We start from the raw sequence: 16,106 nt of genomic DNA, 5'->3' as shown, positions 1-16,106 counted from the left end.
TCAGAGGCAGTAGTTAAAATATATGTCATTCACAAAGCATATAACGTAAGTTTCCTGGTGAGTTTTAAAATTTTCTGTTAACCCTTTTAGTAATTCTATGTATACAAAACGTAGAGTTACCAAACCGGCGTTGATCTCAATGCATGTTTCGTTTTGAAATGGATCACTTAAAAAAGGCAAATTTGAAATCGTTTCTTTTGTGTTACTTCAAATTTTGAATTTCCTAGGTGACAGCAATGTTGTACTTAGTTTTTCTTATTATGGATATTGATAAGAATTTAAAACTACTCAATCAATCATAGAAATAGGTTATGGTATACTTTTTTAATTATAAGTTTGGGGTACGACAGGAACACATCCGATGCATACATGTTTCGTCGCATAAAAGAAATTTTGTAGAAGCCATGTGTCCTTATCGATCATCATATAATATACTCTAGATCGAGATAATATCATTTGTGATTTTATATTATCCTTATCCTTTCGTTTTCTTCTATTTTATATAGTTATAGACGCCACTGATCACATGGTTTCTTGCTGGATTGGTCTCCCTCCGCATCAATATACTCCAAACAAATATTGCAAAATATTTCAATTTATTTTACCCAAATATTATGAATTTGTACACTAAAAATAAAGTGTTTGATTATACTTTCTATATAATGCTTTCGAAGCTTATTCCAAAACCTTATTAAGAAAATACTACAACACATGTGACTATATATATATATAGATAATATAGTGCACCATAGCATCCGAGTGGGTTGAGTAAGCTACTCGGTAATAAAACACAGTACTAATTAGTAGTAGTAATTACTTTCACATAAACCACTAGACTGTAACCTAATAATAACCAAATAATTCAACGTAGGTAACTCTCCTAGTCTCTTTCACGGAAATTCAAAAATATACAAAAATATTTGAAATAATTCCACGTAGATTATTCTCATTCACGAAAATTCAAAGATATACAATAATATTTGATTTATTGAAATGGATCACCGAGTAACTTGTATGATTTCACTAAATTCTTAAATTTTATAAGAAGCGAGACTTGATTATTCTTTTTTTTTCTTTTTTTTTGACAAAAAAGAAAAAGATTTCTATTCTTTTTTTATAATCTTTGTTGTCCAAAAATAATAAAATATTAAAATTTTCATAAAGCATCTAAAAACAATGAAACTCAATTAATCGTCATGCAAAAATTATTCAGAGAGTTTCATTTTTTTTTTAGTTTTACTCATAGAATTTATTGAACTTATGCAATATTTTCAAAATATTTTTAAATCTTATACTTCTGAATAATACAAGATTATGGAATATTTAAAAATCTTGAATAAATTACACTAAGTTTAAAATCGTTGAAGTATAAATCGAGCGTATCATATAATCTGTAATATTCTCTTATTATAGCATTTAAAACAATTTTCAATAAATTTAAATAATTGGAAAGCGTCACTTTCATTAATAAGTTTTGTATCCATGAAAACTATAGTTGTAGTATTAATTTTTACAGCCCGCATGTAATTGTCTGACAGCATTTTGACTCAAAAATGTTGACTTCAAACTTGGAAATCTAACCACTCCACACATAAATTAATTATCCTGCAGATATAGAGTATTTACTGGTTTGCAAATTTCCCATAAAATAAAAAAAGTTCAGTGCCTTCAAATTTTTAAATTAAATATCCTGCAGATATAGAGTATTTACTGGTTTATATGCCTCTATTTTAAAGTTTGTACTAGTACATATATATTACATCGACATTTTTTTTTGGTAGACTGATTTTTTTTTTTAACAGCATTTTTTTTTCTTAATATAGAGTAGACTGATCAACTTTTTTAAACGAGTAAGCTTTTTTTCTTTGGTGGTCAATTATATTTTAACTAAACGAGTAAGCTTTTATGACAAAATGTAAAACCTTAGAGTACTTCTAATAAAGATACGTGCATGAAATATAATCTAATTCCTCGAAAATGGTCGACGATACCATATGAAGTTTACATAGCGTATTAAATATAGAGGCATATACGTACCGTCAATAATTGATGTATAGAACCTAATTTTTCTTTAAACAATCAAAACGTCGACCTATATATTTAATTATTTGCTAGTATTAATTAGGATATAGTATTTTTTTTAAACATTAAAAATTGTGGACGAGAGAAGTCAGCAGAGGAATGCTTGTTTCGGCATACATGTCTCTGCCTCTTTGATTGCGAAATTTATTAAGATGTAAATAGTTGCATATAAACTCGAACAAATCATTGTTATGACTTGTGCGTTTTAATTTTTAAATGTATTTGAAATTAATTGTTGTGCATATACATATATACTGTATATATATATATAGTTTAATACAGATTGTTACAACTAAATTAAACTAATGCGGTGATTGCTGAAATTGTTGGTCCAATGGGTGCCATCCACTGACAGAAAATTAATAATACCTTGGTCATTGTAAGTCTTCGTAGTTACAGTTCTACAAAGTATGAGACTAACTCTCCCATTATTTCAGCACGTACTACACCTCTCAATGTTATAAGGATTGGGCATTGGAAACAATTATGTTATATGCTACTATTAAAACTTCAGACCCCAACCACTGAAAACTCGACCCATACTTCATACTACTACTTACTTGACACAAACCATATTCGGTTCGGTTTATCCTAGACATAAAGATATATGCGAGTAGATACATTGAGTTGAGATAAGGTGGCTATGATTAACGTTGGAGATTTCTGTGAGCGCATATGCACGATGATATTTTTGTGTCTTTTTTTGAACTTCACATTATTTGAATTCAAAAACAAAAATGAACTGAGAAGTGAACCTCACCAATGCTTATGCAATCATCACACTTACAAATAATATTGAAATTTATCTCTTTTGTGTTTTTTTATTTTTATATTGGAGCATTGATCTCTTAACTTTAAGCAGGTTACTACAAACATGCAAGCAGACAACATAATTACAACTTGCATTATTAAAACAAATAAATTGAAGTTGCCTTTTCAATTTTGATGTTCTTAAATTTGGAGTTTGCCAATTTGCTATGGGCCATTGCCAGTTGCCCAATTAGTGTTGGCTCATCTTCCGATAACATTTTTTAATGTAGAACACTGCTTACAATCTAATCAACCATTTTTCTCTGCAGATAGTGTGGGTTCCAATATAATCTTCAGCAGACTATACTAACTGAAAGTGTTTACCCTTGTAATTATTCTTAATAATCCTTATAACATAAATATGCTAACGATATACTTAGTAAAACCTCTATAAATTAATAATGTTGGAACCAAAACATTTTATTAATTTATAGTGATATTAATTTATAGATATATTTTTAATAGTTTAACTTTTCAAAATTATGAATTGAGACAATTTTAACAATAATTTCGGATATTCAAAATTTTATGGTATTGGAATTTGTAATATTTAGAAAACATTATTAACAATAAATTACAAATACAATAGACAAATTCACTTATACACATAACATACGTAAAATTAAATTTATGAATAATAATATAGATTGTTGTATTTTAATAGTCAATCAAACTATCAGAATGTAAATGATAGATATCTAAAAATTGAAAACTTAAAAAAATGTAGCTATATTTATGACATGTTACAAAATATTTTATATCATTATACTTTGAAAATACAACATAACAGTTGTTTTGTAGATATGAGCTTTAGGAGAAACATACATTATATATATATATATGTAAATTTACATGATTATTAATTTATGATATTATTGGGACTATATTTTATATGAGGATTTCAGAAAAATTATTATCTTATCGAATTTTGTTATTTTTTACACTGACCCAACTTGGGACTGACAAAATTTATTAATTTATAGAGGTTTTACCGTACAATATATTTACAAATTTTACCTATTTCCTTACTTTGTGGGTTTTTTTTTGCTTTCAGCAAAACGAACACAATTTTATTTAAATCTGTAAACTAAACTGGTCCAATCTCTGTGGACAAAATCTTTTATAAATGTGTGCCAATTTATTGCGAAAAGATTTCTTTACTAACGATTTTCACAAATATTTTAATAATGAAATTTAATGAACTATTTCCGGATAGAAAGAAACAGACTTTCAGATTTTCTTATGGGTTAAATATTTCGTAATTGAATTGTGATTAAAGAACATTGTATATAAGAAAAACTTCTATAAGGTACCTTATATAGTTATATATATATCGTTAAAAGACAAAGCACATATCACCTTAACTTTAATTCAATCATACATGTATAGAAAAATTTTCAATTTTTTTTTAACTAGCCAACAATTCTTTGCTACAAAGTCTATTTTCTCCAATACAAAAGTGCTTGGCATCACATGTTTGGTAATGTAGCTACTGATTTTTGAAAGCGACCAAAAAATATAAGTTTTAGTATTTTGTTTTTGGTATTTTTATTGGAATAATTTTTTTTCCACACGACAAGTACATGATAACACTTTGTTATCCGCCTGCAATTCTTTCCAAATCAAGATAAGTACAAATAGAAAATAAAAGTCGAGCGAAGACACGAACAAATACAATTTTTTTGGAAACTGTGATGCATAAAGCAAACTAAACAACCTAATGCTGTTGACGATATTGACTTCTGTTTTTCCTATACTACTGCTACATGTTATCATAAAGGTAAGGATCTGACTATGGTGATTCACTTTGTTGTAAAACTTATTTCTTTTTGCTTGCAACTCTAAAGGCTTCTTCCACAAATTTCGTGAAGGAAATAAGTAGGTTTCAGTTTGAATGATTGAATCTACTAGAAGAGTAAAAAAATCATCACAAGTTATCCTATTTTCTAAAACTTCTCATCATCATCATCTAAAATTATTTATCATTGATTGAACCGTATATTTCCTGATCTGAAAACTGAAAGATGCAATTCTTATACAGTATAACATTTTAGTCCATTAAACTTTGTTAGCCTCATCATTTCATTTGCCTATTATATTCAGAAACTGGAGTTAAATAGTTCAATCTGGGTTGATAAAGCCTTAACTGAACCAAATTATGCCGGGCTTCTTTCTAGCCCTGTGCATTTTGCAATACCTTTAAATTAACCCTAACAGATTTAAAGTTATATATGGTTCTTTCATTTGCCTAAATCGATAATGGACCCAAAACCAAAGCCCATGTATCCGAACCACATTTACTAAAGAGAATAAACGCTAACATAATAGCGTTGAGCAGCAGGAGACAAGTCATGTGGCTTCAAGGTTTCATCCCAAATACTGAAGTTTAGATGTGCCTTTGACAAAGAGATTCTATAACACTTTGATGTGATAAGATATGAATATTATGAATCATATGAAGGTCTTATCAAATCATGTTATCTTCTCAAGTATGGGGTCCCATATTTTGTATTAGTTTGGCCCTCATATTTGTGAACAACCCATTTGATTTAACTATGTTTTGTTCTTTCTTTAGCTATTAAATAGCCGATAATGTCTTCAATATTTTTGTTAAATTTTAAGACCCATAAATGTATAATACTAAACTCACATGATCTCATCATTTATTCTTTATAATAATGTATATGGTGTTCGTATAATGTAGATTCATGGGATATGATCACAATACTAATTATACAACAAGTTCATCTACGCTAGCCAACAAAATAATATCGAATCATACACGCACATATGCACTAGGAAACAGTTATGCTTGCGCAAATTCATGTATTGAAGAATGTAAAACTTGTCTCATAACTTTTAAACGATGTTAGAAATAAGAATAACAGTTGGAAGCAAAACTTGTGATAAGATTCGAATGGTAACGTGGAGTTTCTTGCTTGTATTAGAAATCAAATACTCTATTTATGTAAAGCCCTGAGTAAATCTACTTACAAACTAAAGCAAGGACTCTTACTATTAGAGACAAATCTCCAACCTTTTGGAGATATAAAATATATGATTAATGTTAAGTTTCATGATTTGAATTGAAAAATCACATATACTATTGTAGTTATATCCCTTGACTGCAGTTCTGTCTCCATGGGATTCTTTCCAAAAGAGGAAAAATAAATTAAATTAAAAAAATTGTTTTTTTTATTTACAAGCAATGTGTTGCATTATTTGCCATACCAAACTTTTCCACGGCACATGAAACAGTAAGATTCCTCTGTGAGTATAGTACTACACATAATACTATTTAATCGAACAATTTATGAATCATGAACACACATCGGGAAAGAGTTAGTTGTTCAGATTTGATTAGCACATTAATTTACATATAGTTATCTTATCATCTTAAGAACTTTACTATCATCAATGATGACTTCTAAGTTCTAACTAATGATGCTTGTCAACTAGTGAGGGAAAAAATGATTGTAAATTATTCACATCATCGCCTTTACTACTTACCAAAACAGGAAATAACAACAAAAAAAAAACAAAAATAATGTGTTGGATTGCAAAATCATCACATATCGGTAGCAACTTGGCACACATATACAAGTAAACGAGTTGAAGAAAATGATACAAAATCTCATATATGAATTATCAGATTAGTCAAATACAAAACTGTTTTATTGATCATTTATTGTTAATGAATTGATTAAAAAGGAAACTCCACACATGAAAAACAGAAAAAGTCAAAGAAGTGAGAAAAAAAAATCTCTTGTTCATGTGAACTCCCAAGTTGTATTATCGAGTACATATAAAACCTTGAATTATTGTATTATATTCGTATTCGTCGTCAGTTCTCTCCAAGCAACAAACAACTTGGAAAAGAATAGTTACGACAGGGTAAAATAATTAACATATTTTAAAAAGAATTGAAAAAATGATAGAAATATATATATATATATATATATATATATATATATGATAAACTAATTAAAAGTATGTATTCTGGACCATCGGATTCAACTGAAGCTCCAAAGGGGAATGTCACCATCTTCGTACAAGTATTCATCGAACATCGTCGTGAAGTTTAGTTGAGGAGAGTAATCAAACGGAGCTCCATCATCGAACAAGAACATTCCATTATGATCCTGATCATACCATGATGATGATGGATCCATCAAAGGCGCATGATTATCCACGAAAGATCCAAAAAGAGATTGCATCCCATCATCATCATTATCATTATCATCATGATCGGACGGTGACGAGGCGGCTGATGAAGAAGAAGGGGCAACAAGGTCAAATGAGTTGGCAGCTTGAGCGGCGACTCTTTGGATGGATTTGGGGGACATGAGGGTCTTTTCATCTAAGAGGTCATCAAGAAGATGATGAGAAGAAGAGGTAGGGAAGTTGAGATTGGCTTGAGGGCCTTTGAGACACAAGAGTGCAACATCGTAAGCCCTAGCAGCTGCTTCAGCTGTTGAGTAAGAACCTAACCAAATCCTTGTCTTCTGATTTGGTGCCCTGATTTCAGATACCCATGACCCCCAGCTTCTCATCCTCACTCCTTTGTACTTCTTAATCTTACTCTTCTTGTTCTTACACGACAAGGAAGAATACGAAGAAGAAGATGAAGATGAAGAAGGAGATGAAGATGAAGAAGACAAAGGCATTTCCTTCTTCTTGTTGTTGCTTTGGATCTTGCGTTCTTGTTTCACCATGGTAATGTTGATTTGCACAATGTGTTCGTATATATTGATCAAGTTAAGGATTGGTCGTTGAGTTTTTGGTTTTGTTGCTGTGATGGATAGAGATTTTGGATGAAATGTTAATGTGAGCTACGGAGATTATATATAGAGATGGGAATGAATTGGGAGGGGTATTGGAGACGAAGAGATGAAATATTTATTTATTGATACAAATCTAAATAAGGGTCAAATGAAATATAGTATGGTTTTCTTGTGTATGAATCTGACATTATGGTGCACGACAGGTGTTTTTCTTCTATTTCTCTTTATCCTTGCAATTGGCATTAATACACTTTTGTTCCTTTCTCATTAAAAACACAATTTTTTTTTTTAAAAATAACTTAAATTTTTGAAGTTTAATTATTTATTCGAATTCGGATGCATGTTAAGGCTTTGTTCAAGTGAACAATGAACCTGAACATGGCTTTATTTTAACATTTTGCTAGTTCTGCATCTTCTTATTAAAAAAATTCATGTATAACTAATATTCTTCGTATTTAGAGGAAAAATATAGAAACATATAATGATTTGTTTGGTTTTTTTTTTGTGGAATAACGAAAACATCTCTTTGATTATTCGATCACGTAAACTTTTGTCCATTGCATATTATTGTAAGAAGACAAAAAGATAATAAAAAAAAAAATGTACATACAGTTTTATTAATGATAAAAAACAACCCAAGAAAGCCTAACTTTTTACAAGGACCCATTTTAAATCAACTAAATTTCAATCTGTTCCTTGTAAAATATTTTTAACGGTTTGTATTCTTACCGAAAGGATTTGGAGTTTGTCCAACAGAAATTACTGATAGAATATCAAACAAAATAAATTACCGAATGGAGTCAATTTTGATAGGAATAAATTAATTCGAAGTGTATATAGATACTATATAGCTAGCTGTGTACGGAAGCCACTTGATGAGCAAATCAAGGAGAGATGCTAAAATAACCTATAGTATTTTTTTAGGTTGAGATATCAAAATTTTCTTTTATAATTTGACTATATACACGTACCTATCATCACTATCAGGAGATTACGAATTACAGCTACGTTTTAACGCGTTAACTCGTTTATACGAATTTTCCAAGAAAGAGGCCCCCATTTATGGTTTAGTTATGTTTATTGTTTACCTATATATTAAACTAGTGGGTTTTAATTTGTAGCTTATTATACTCAAAAATTTCTAGTATCATGTTTCTATATTTTAAGAATAAAATTGACGGTAAATTCTACAAACGTACGTGCACAAATATGTGTAGATTTACGACCATCAAGCTATTTTGGTTTTTATTGTTAAGAAACCCAAATTTTGTTGCTACACCGAGTTAATGGGTTTTTTTAATCTGTATGACAACTTGGAATTGGATTTTTTTTTTTTTTTTGTTGGTAAAAAAGAATTGGATTTTTATCATCGTGGCTTGTGACTTTATGAATTTGTGAGTAAGTTACGCGTTAACTAAACAGAGACGTCGTACGGCACAGTAATTAGTATAAATACGTTTGGTAGTATTATAATCATCTCTGGTAACATTTATAAACTAATATATTATATATAAGGCAACATGTTACAGACATATGCTAATTAAGGAGGAAGATACATCATTAAATAACATACGTACATATATTATAAGAAAAATTAGAGCAATCAATTAGTGGACCATTGATTATATTAGAACATGTATTTTGTTATAATAAACATGAAATACTAAGGAAAACAAAAGTTTATTAAAGAACAGCGAAATGAAGATAGCGAAGAGTGAAGTCAGAAGAGTGTGGGAGAAGGTGACGATGCTAATTCGATAAGAGAGTGACTTCAAATAACAGCTGTTCTCACTCTGTCACTTTGCTACCCAAATCCAAACCGCGTTATCTCTCGTCACACTCACTCGTGTATCTTCCTAAATTCTGAAATCTTATACCCTTTTTATTTTTTTCAAATTCATACTAGTTGATATCAACGCTAGTAATATATACATCATACATATCGGATATATATGTGCATTCCAAATTTATAATACCATCGTCTTCTCCACATATATACAACTTGTGTTAGTTTTTTTTTCCATTTGTCTTTGAGTTATTATTTTAAAAAAAAAAATACTAAAATCAAATTAATTAAGCTCGCGCGATTTAGTTCCTACTGTCGATTTAGGATTTCGAATTATGAAGAAATTTTGTCTTACATAATTTTAATAAAGTAGCGATAGCAGCGTAATATATAGGAACAAACTGTATGTAACTTGCCATATGCCAAAGACTGGTATAAACAATTGATAAAGGGAGAACCAAAAAAACAAGAAAGCATATATAGCTTTAGGACACGCAAAGAGCACATGATCGTATGTAAGAAAAGATTGGAGATGACATGTTCTTTGTGGACAGCCTTGACTTTCTCACAAAGCCTAAGATTAATCATGGGATGGTACTTTAATTTGTTGTCTTCGTCTTTAGATTTCACACTTTGGTCTTAAGCAAAACTCTCCAAATGTCAGAGATCAGTTAGAGAAAGAGAGAATATGGGCAGTTTTTGTCAGCTTTCCAGCCAAAACATGCGTTTGCATGACGAGACGAAGCATCTCGATCGTGGCTTCTTTCAATTCAACTTTTTGAGTTTTAACACTTATTTCATCTTTGGCACCTACGTGAATGTCCTCTCTTGAAACTTGAAAATTAAGCAATGGAATTAGAAAGCTAACCAGCAAAAAAAAATATGCTAAGCAATAGATTTTTAGTTTTTTACAGTTATCACATAAAACAATATCTTATCTTATATATAAACGTTAGTTTTCAAAGTTAGTTTTTCGTATAATTGTGACATGTGTCAAATATATCGATAATATTTTGATACATGTAAAAATAAAATTTATTTAATAATTACAGGAAAAATTAAAAAGTTCAAAAAAGAAAATGATTACAATTAATATTTTTGAAAAAATATAAAACCGAAATAATCTATTATATGACTAATTCTAATAAGAAAGTTATCTATTAAATTACTAATTTAAATAGAAAATATGTATAATTAGTTTGTATTATAAATATTTATAAGATATATATAATATAATTTATATAACTAATTCTAATAGGAAAGTTATCTATTAAATTACTAATTTTAATAGGAAAATATGAGCAATTAATGAGAAAATATGTGCAATTTAATTTCAATTATTATTTCTTATAAACATATAGTAAAAGGAAATTTATACAGAAAAGTGATTAGAATATATAAAATTTGATGTGTTAAAATTAGCATACAATTGAAAATATATTGTTAATTTTCCTTTTTAATTTCTTTTTTTTAGATATAAAATAATTTTTTCTTAATTTTTTAAAACGTGTCAATATCTGATCAACATATTGACAAGTTTTTTTTATCAAAACCTTAAAAATCACAAATAACAGATTTTACTATAATATCTTATAATATAAAGCTTAATTTTTTAAAAAGAAAATTTTTGAGTTTTTAAAACTAGTAAAACATAATTATAAGAAGATTTATATTTTGACAAAATGTGAAAACTTATAACTGTAAAAACATAATTATAATATCATTATATAAATAAAATTTTCGTTTAAAACAATTTTAAAACTCCTCGCAAATCGGACGGCTCGTTATATGAATTTTGAGTATTTGGAGTCTGGACCCAAAACAGAACCGAACCTGAGAAGCCACAAACTTGGTCGTTGTGCAGAAATCGAAGAAGAACCCTAAAACGAAAAAAATGGAGATTTTAGAAGTAACGTTGGTCAACGTCTTGGTGCGGTGTCCACTGAAGGACATCGCGAGATTCAGATCAGTGAGCAAAGAATGGAAATCTCTAATCGATTCAGACTTCTTCGGAGATTTCTACATCTCTTTCAACTTATCTTCGTCAACCTCATGGTCGATCATCCAAAACAACCCTCACAAACTCATACTTGAAATCGTCGGCCACCATGGATACGAAAGATGGGGACTTTCTCGTTTTCCAGGATCCTTAGTTAGTTTCTTTGCCGAGACGGTCGACGATCACTAAACTTTAATTAATTTGTTAAATTTTATGAACTTTCAATTCAAATTTTATTGGTGAACAGTGGATTGACCATGTTCATTATAGTTTACGTTAGGTTGTTTAGATCACCTTATATCTGGATTTTGCATGCTAAGTTTCATAGATTTATAATTTACTATCAAATGACAATGAGTGATTGTTTTAGATTCCATATTATTCTAATGTGAGAAACCTAAACATAGTTTTTAACTTATAACTAACACAAAGAGATATTTTTTCAAACTTAGCATATTAAAAACAAACAAAGAGATATTAATTTTTTTTCAAAACAAATGGGATCTTTCTTGATATATGGAAAATCCAATATAAATTATATAATTCATGTAATTTATTGGCACCGTACTCTCTCCGTACCAATCGCCAGAGATGACTATAGTCTCACCACGATACAATCTCAACCTCAATAGTTTATATATTTATTATCTGTGTAAATTGGTCATATAACAATATCGGAGTATTATAGCATGGCATAGAAATTTCGAGGAAGATGAAGGTTTTTTTATAAAATTATTATTTCCATTAAATATGTACGTTGAAGGTTCAGCCATACATAATGGATCCAGTGAACTAGGCTCAACCACCGAATCATTTTTTTTTTTGTTTTTTGTATATCTCAAATCTATGATTTAGTCGGTTTTGAAAATGTTAAAAAAGATGTGGGGACATAATATACGTTAGACCCCATACACATTTGTTTGGTAACAAAATTCATATATTTTGTTTTTCGTCTTCATCGAACACACACATATCTATATTGGAATTTGAGTTAATAATATAATGCGGCACCCATACAAGTGAGTAAAAGCTATAAAGGTCAATCTCATCCTTGTTCCTCTACGTAAAATATATACATGTCCTCTGTTCAGGTTCTCCTTCAGTATTTACCGTATAGTAAAAGATTGTTAATCAACTAGGAGTAGAAAGAAACAAGTAAATATAGAAGACGAGTAAAGGTCGTTGACAAATTGAGAAAAACGAAGGTAGTTCGGAAGGCATTGCAAGCCCATGTTATGAATTTATCATCGGTCATGTACATTAGTCGTTGGCCCATTTAAAAGTCGGTTTGTAATGCACTAACCAACACTAAGCAGGCCTGATGATTACAAAATATTTAAATTTTAAATTTAGTTCACATCTTTAGGGAAGAGAAAATTAATTCCTTCTCTTGTTTTATGTTTGCAATTACAAATATCTAAAACCATTTAAATGCAAAAATTGATACACAATTTTGTGATTTTAGATGATAACGAAACACAATAAATTCCAATAATTTGGTTTTGAGTTCATTCACCTTCATAATCTCAATAATTTCCTCATTCAATGTGTGTACCTGTAAACTACTAAACGATGGTAATTAAATGCAAAAATGACAAAAAAAAAAAAATGCATAAAACGAAACCCGCTAAATTGTTAAGAAGGTTAAAAGGTCAACACAATGATGATGACGCGCCACCTTCTTTAAAGATATATGCCACGTAGACAATTCTTCAGAACATGATTGGCGCATCTTACGTTGAAACAAGTCACCAAATCCCACTCGCACGTCTTAAACACGCGCGCGCGTGTACTCGCTCTCTCTCGTTTTGTCTTCTTCGTTTCCTGTTTGGTTTTTTTTTTGAGACTTCGTTTGACCTTTTTTTCCTCTTTGGCTTGCTTCCTTTGGGTGGACCGTCGCTGCATCTCCGATGGCGATTAGTAGAATTGCTCAAGCGTCGTGGATTCTTACGGTGGTATTGTTGTTGCTGACGGTTAATTACGGGGAAGCTGTATGGTTGACGATCCCGGCGTCGGGAGGGACAAAGTGTGTCTCTGAGGAGATACAGAGCAACGTCGTCGTTTTGGCTGATTACTATATTGTCGATGAGCATAATCCTGAACACACACCTGCTGTTTCTTCTAAGGTATGCTTATGCTTCCCGAATTGTGCTTGAATTTGGCTTCAAAATTGAATCTTTTTTTTAATTGGGAGGAGATGATTGTGGGTCTATACTTCGATGTTAGGGTTTTGCTTTGTGTGTTTTAGTAATCAAATTGTGTAATCTCTATCTGTGACTTGTTGATATGTGTTGTTGAGAGAGCAGTGGAATTTTGAAGATAAGCGATTGATGTGTGTTACGGTCCTCTGTTCATGTTTTGAAGATAAGCAGTGAATCCTATTTTAAAGTTTTGAATTTTTTATGCTAGTCCATTACCAATAGCTCATCATTGAGCACATATGATTGAAGGATGCATTAACTCAAGAAGGGTTTGATCGAAGTTTCATGTTTTGTGCTTCTTCCTAAATTTAGGATAATCAGATTTGTGATTTTTTCAAGTTTTTTTTTTTGAGTTTTGAGGATGTAAATCTGTTTTGTATGGCTAATGTGGTTCATGTAGAGGTTATAATTGGCATAAGGTTTTTCTTTTATGGTGTTTTTGAATTTTCTGTGATGACTTTGTGTATAGGTAACATCTCCTTATGGGAACAACCTTCATCACCAAGAAAATGTGACACATGGTCAGTTTGCATTTACAACTCAAGAAGCTGGTAACTACTTGGCTTGTTTTTGGGTTGATGCCAGTCTAAAGCTAGCTAATCCTCTTACCCTTGGGGTTGATTGGAAGATGGGTATTGCTGCCAAAGATTGGGACTCTGTTGCTAAAAAGGAAAAGATCGAGGCAAGTCTTCGTTGCCCGTCTTTTATTTAAACATTTTTCCCTCTTTCTTCTTTCTGATAAGAAAACTTCACTATTGTGAATGTGTGTATTTGCAGGGTGTTGAGCTTCAGTTGAGGAGACTCGAAGGGTTAGTGCAGGCGATTCGTGAGAACATAAATTACATCAAAGACAGGTATGTGTTACCTCTTAAAGTCTGTGAATCAAATTGGGACAAGATCATAGCGATAAAAAGCATATTTTGTTTTGGATACAGGGAAGCCGAGATGCGGGAAGTGAGTGAAAAAACTAACTCAAGAGTGGCTTGGTTCAGTATAATGTCACTTGGGGTCTGCGTTGTGGTTGCTGGTACACAGATATTGTACCTGAAGCGGTATTTCCACAAGAAGAAGCTCATCTAAAACTTGGCTTGAAGGATACTATATATATATAGTAACATCACACATCCCCACCTTGAAAAGAGGGATAAAGATCAAGTTTGTAGAGTCAATTGGTTAACGCCTTTTCGTTTACATTTCAGTGAAACTTTACTCTACTATCGATAGTTACTTTAGAGATCATTGAGTTTGTGCACAGATCGCTTTGTGTTTGATTGATCTCTCTGTTGGATTAGACAAAAAATACAGTAATGTGACAGTGTACCAAAGTTTTTTTTTTACTTTTTTTTTGTTTCTGGCATTTTGAGGTAATCTTTAGTATGTGAATTCCGAAACATGGATGCTATGCTAGGTAATATGCTTATCTATAATTATCATCAATGTTAGCCAATAATTCATGATTAAAATAAAATTAGATTGGGTGACGTGATTGTTGCAAAGAAGACAAATCTGATTATCATGTGGACAAGCTTCTTTCAGTTCTTTGTATGTTATGTCCTTTTCTGTCATGTGTGGGAACAGTTAGACATCGAATCGGAGCAAATATAATATATGTTTATTCATAATGGAAGAACCAATGCATTTTGGTTAGGTCATCTAAGAATTTACCACTAGTTTGTTGACAACACTCATTTTTATAGATGAATTTTAAATGGCTAGTCAAGCTAAAATATGTATATTTGTTCTCCTTTTTTTTTGTCTGAATTTTAGTTTTACTGTTGTTTTGCTGATATCATCATCTTGTTCACATATACAACAATGGATCTCTTTATAATAACAAATAAAGTTAATGCTAGGAGAAATAATAGAAACTGGAATATCTATTATATTAATTAAAAAAAGAAGAGGTGTAATCCATTAGCCCAAGTTATGGAATGGAGTCCAAGCATGAATCCAACTCCATGTTTCTTTTCACTTTTGCCTAATCTCTCTCTTTCGTACGTCATCGTACGAACCTCATACTTACCATCTATTTTACTTCTGTACACGGTAAAATTCCTCTGTTTGTACATTGTTTATCTCTTGTAGACAATCATATGTATGTATGTAAGTATGTTAACAAAGAACGAATCATTGTAGTTGACACAAAAAGAACATACTAAAACTTGAACTAATCAATGCATTAAACCCGTAGGAATGTATCTTAAACAAACAGTGGTTAGTTACTTAGTTATATATATATATATATATTCTCATTCTGATTATGTTAACATGTTATAAGATTCCACTACCCATGAAAACAGAACAAATATCCAATTGGCTGGTAATGGGTTTCATACCACGTCATTGTTGTTTGTGACGCAAACTCGCAAAGTGTGGGAATTAATATCTATAGATTCGCAGAAACTAATGAAACTCGATGCCTATCGTTCTTATTTGCATAGCTA

General features: G+C 30.6%; 2 protein-coding genes across 2 annotated transcripts; one reads left to right on the top strand and one right to left on the bottom strand.

The window, feature by feature from the left end:
- LOC104776310 (ethylene-responsive transcription factor ERF012-like) lies at window positions 6,546–7,811 on the bottom strand. The gene has a single exon (XM_010500347.2). It carries the CDS (start codon window positions 7,605–7,607, stop codon window positions 6,906–6,908), a length of 702 nt encoding a protein of 233 aa, XP_010498649.1. The 5' UTR covers window positions 7,608–7,811; the 3' UTR covers window positions 6,546–6,905.
- LOC104776308 (transmembrane emp24 domain-containing protein p24delta5) lies at window positions 13,288–15,005 on the top strand. Its single transcript, XM_010500346.2, has 4 exons — window positions 13,288–13,587; window positions 14,132–14,344; window positions 14,440–14,516; window positions 14,598–15,005. The coding sequence occupies exons 1-4, from the start codon at window positions 13,372–13,374 to the stop codon at window positions 14,740–14,742; spliced, it is 651 nt and encodes a 216-aa protein (XP_010498648.1). The 5' UTR covers window positions 13,288–13,371; the 3' UTR covers window positions 14,743–15,005.

This window comes from Camelina sativa, chromosome 3, assembly GCF_000633955.1.
Source record: "Camelina sativa cultivar DH55 chromosome 3, Cs, whole genome shotgun sequence".
Taxonomy (NCBI): Eukaryota; Viridiplantae; Streptophyta; class Magnoliopsida; order Brassicales; family Brassicaceae; genus Camelina; species Camelina sativa.
This window is presented reverse-complemented; position numbering and strand designations above follow the sequence as displayed.